Source organism: Odontomachus brunneus, unplaced genomic scaffold, assembly GCF_010583005.1.
Source record: "Odontomachus brunneus isolate Ranch 3 - 2012 unplaced genomic scaffold, Obru_v1 Obru_scaffold_145, whole genome shotgun sequence".
NCBI lineage: Eukaryota > Metazoa > Arthropoda > Insecta > Hymenoptera > Formicidae > Odontomachus > Odontomachus brunneus.
In genome coordinates this window covers 559722-563658 of record NW_022639595.1, presented here as the reverse complement: position 1 = coordinate 563658, position 3937 = coordinate 559722, and the positions used below count along the sequence as shown (strand labels likewise).

General features: G+C 36.4%; 1 protein-coding gene across 4 annotated transcripts in view; it reads right to left on the bottom strand.

Moving 5' to 3' along the window:
* LOC116850441 (flavin-containing monooxygenase FMO GS-OX-like 2) overlaps positions 1–3937 on the bottom strand; it is a 194304-nt gene that overhangs the window by 129782 nt on the left and 60585 nt on the right. For all 4 annotated transcript variants that reach the window (XM_032828737.1, XM_032828735.1, XM_032828736.1 and 1 more), the window contains exons 3-4: positions 3311–3447; positions 2054–2257 (exon numbers count right to left, since the gene is read on the bottom strand). In XM_032828737.1, coding sequence (XP_032684628.1) covers positions 2054–2257; positions 3311–3447 — 341 coding nt within the window. The remainder of the gene's footprint in view (positions 1–2053; positions 2258–3310; positions 3448–3937) is intronic.

The following is a 3937-nucleotide window of genomic DNA, read 5'->3' as shown; positions in this document are numbered from 1 at the left end:
GATATATTTATTAACATCGGCTTGGATCTGATCATTAATAATCTATATTAATGATCTATGAAAAGCGGATGCATTTATCTTTTTATTATTCTTAATATTTTGATGTTTAATATTTAACACATTTGTATGTAATTTAAATATTTGTATAATTAATAGGTGCGAGAAGGAAGTGCGCGCACGGCGAGAAACGACAAACAGCATAAGCATAAGTTTCACGCCGGCCGTCTGCTCTCTCTTTTCCGAGCATGCATTTGCTGCCTCTTTCTTCCCCGAACGATAGCTATAGTGTACGCGACCGACATATATTATAGCTCGGTCGAAGCGCGTACACGGCAAGCAGCCGTATACGCGTATCCCCTCCTGCGCGCCGCTGTCGAGCCGCCGCTCACGGACTCGGTCGCTCGCTGTGTGCGTGGCCTACGTCATGCTGTAAGCGGAGTAAAACTGTGCACACTGCCCGCCGTGCTCTGTCCGTGCGGATGACAGCGTCCGCACAGAAAGTGGGACAAATTATAATCTATTTATAAAATTCCACATGTAATAGGAACACATACATCGCGAGCCCGCTAAGGCGGGCGGGCGAGCGCGCATGCAGGCAAGCAGTGTGTGTATGTGTGCGTGCGTTTATGTTGTTTTCTATATGTACGAATAGTACACGTATGCACACACCGCGAGCCCGCCCGGGCGGACGTGCAGTGTATATTGTGTATGGGCGTGTATGTGTGTGTGTGCGTGTACGTGCGCGTGTGCGTGTGTGTGTGTGTGTGTGTGTGTGCTAGGGGTAGACACCTTCCTAGTCTACAAATTCGATGTTTTTTTATATACAGTGTCCAAAAGTTACATTCAATTTATTCAACTTTTTTTGTTAATAATTTTTTAACGAATAACGAGCGACAACTAAAACCTTCAAAAGGTCACTCAGGAGGATGACCTTTATAACATATGTCAAGGTCAAAGTCATTGGAGCAGCCTTCCCTAAACAGGAGTTTTATCTTTAAAACCTAATAAAAGATAATAAACATTATCAAAATTTAAAAGAACCCCAAAATAGAACAATCTTAAATTCAAAACTATATCATATTGGATCCGCTATTTTAAATATCGGAAGTCAGTCATCTAATTGATACTGAAAATATCCTGCACTTGTTGTTTGTGTTTTGCAGATAGCAATTTCCCCTATAATATCGACAGATTCAGCAGTACTTGTAACGACCCAGATAGCTAAATTTGTTTAGACAAATAATGCCAAATACTTGCTATAAGTTATGACGTCAAAAACAGTACAAACTTGCAACAGAGTTACATTTCATCAAATGGTGTCGACAAATTGCTAGCAAATATATAACAAGGTATGCGTACATAACTTGATGTCAAATACCGAGCAAAGCTAAATATAATTTGGTAGCAAATTAACGCCAAATATCGAGCAAAGCTTGCTAGCAGGCTTTTGTTACCAAGTCTTGCTCGTTAATTGGCGCCAATTTGGTGTCAAATTACGTACGTAAGCTTTGCTAACAAAACACAAGCTTACTGTAGACATAGATGGCACCGGATTTGTTGACAAGTTTTGAACGAATTTGATATCAATTCAGAGACAATTTTCTGCCAAATTGTTTACTAGGAATATAAGGGATTATCTGGAGAAATAAACTTTAACATCAATGGAAGATATTCCCAGTGTTTCCGGGTAATTCTAAAGATAGAGTCCCATGGCATGTACTTTCCGCGTATCGCGTAAGCGTGTAACCAATAAATTGCGCAGTTTAGTATTTCTGTTAGAACTTCTAAAAGAATAGAAAGATGTGATTGCTTATGCTGTTACGTAAAATTACATGCTATGGGACTCCACTCTAATAGCACCATTGTATTTAACTGGTAAAAATTAATAAAATATGATAACGTGTTCACGTTTGTCTCAGTAGGCAAAACATAATCTTTTTTTATCATTGTTCTTTATTTTCTACAATTTTTTCTAACTCTATTTCTACAGAATCAATTAAATCCTGGTTGACATCAATCAATGTTTATGAGCATGATTTAGTTAATCGCTTACCGATCGTTATTGTGACTTAAGTACACGCGAGTTGCATGATCCGACAAATCGATTCCTATATCGATACCAGATGAAGCAGCACCCAACACTAACACAGTTTTCCCAGAAAACTCTTCTGGCTTTCTGTACGCATGACTATGTAATATTAAACCTGAAAAACTCTCGATACCGGGTATAATTGGTACATAAGGATTGAAATAATGTCTGGAAAAAATTGGAAAAATGTTCGCCCAATATCACAGAATCATAAAGTACCCTGGCGAAAATAAAACTCTTTATAAACCGTTTGATGAGAATTTCCTGAGAGTTTATACGCTTTCAAACTTTGTATGAATGCTTACTCAACGCCGTTGAATTTTGAACGCTTTTAGAACGCTTTCAAAAGTTATCAAATGCTATACAAGGTGTCCCAAACTCTCTTTCTCACATTAAGTGGGAATGTAGAACGAATTGAGGTGAACATAAGTCCTATACCGTTTTGCGATATTCGCAATGATAACCGAGAAATTAATTGTTAAAGAAAAACGCACGCTGAATGGTTGAGGGAGGAGCACTTATGGCCTAATAATATAGCGCACAGATGTCGGCGGTAATTAGAAAAGCAATGCACCATTGCTTATACTTATATCGTTGCACACCCATATCTCGCTTCGGCGCGGTGCGTCAAGACGTAGGATCATAGCAATATAAGACGCGCGCTGATATCTGTCTGTTATATTACTAGGTCGCAAGCGCTTCTCCCTCAACCATTCAGCATGCGTTTCTTTTTAATTTTTCATAATTAATTTCTCGGTGATTATTGCGAATATCGCAAAACAATATAAGATTTTTATGTTCACTTAACTCAACTCGTTCTACATTCCTTAATGTGAGAAGGAGAGTCTGGGACACTCTGTATATAACATTTTGTGAAAGTTTTGCAATGCTGAAACAACGTTTTTCAAAGTACGCTCAATAAACGCTGATACATCTTCGTGCAGAAAGCTTGCTGTCAGACTTTGAAAACGTTTAAAAACACTTTTCCCACAATGCCGTAAGACAAGCGTTTTCTCTCTGTTCAGCAAACGCTCTTCCAATACGCAAACGCCTTTCAAACGCTACAGTGTTGCAATTTTCGTTCTACTGATAATTTTTAAACTCTTAACAAACTCCTGCAAATACTTACGTAAACGCTAAACAAACGTTTATAAAACTTCTTATTTTCATAAGGGTACTCTTCAGTATTTAACTCAAAAATATATGTACGCGTCTTCTTACCCATTACAAATTATAATTGCGTCAAAGTACCGGACTTCCGTTTCGTTCGTTTTTAAATTTTTCACTCGTACGTGCCATCTATCGCAATTACAATCTTCAGATGGTTCAAATCGAACGTATTCCACTTTCGTGTTAAACTAAGAAACGGAGAATAAATATTAACACTTATGTAGTATTATTTTGTATTAACCCGGGAGTGGGTGCGTGAACGGGACCAACGTTAGTGGGCGCGTATCGGTTATTTCGACCGAAATATATTTAAGCACATATATGTGTAATAATTAAGTAACAATTAATAAATTACCAATCCAATTATTAAAAGAAACATAATAATTGAAGAAAATAATTTTATGATGTCACCATTTCTTCTTTTTCCAATCTTTTTTCTCTTTACCATTTCTATATCTAATATGTTTAGGAAACATATTAAACTTATTATACATATGTGAATATTTTAAAAATAAAATCTTAATATTTTTATTTTGACTGCATTAGTAAAAAATGGCATTTTTTAGTTTAATAAAATAAAGTAAGAATTTCTTGCTTCTCTCGTTTTACTTTGATTAACTTAAATATTGATTTAATAAACTTAGAAATTTATTTGATAAATTTAGAAATAGAGAATAA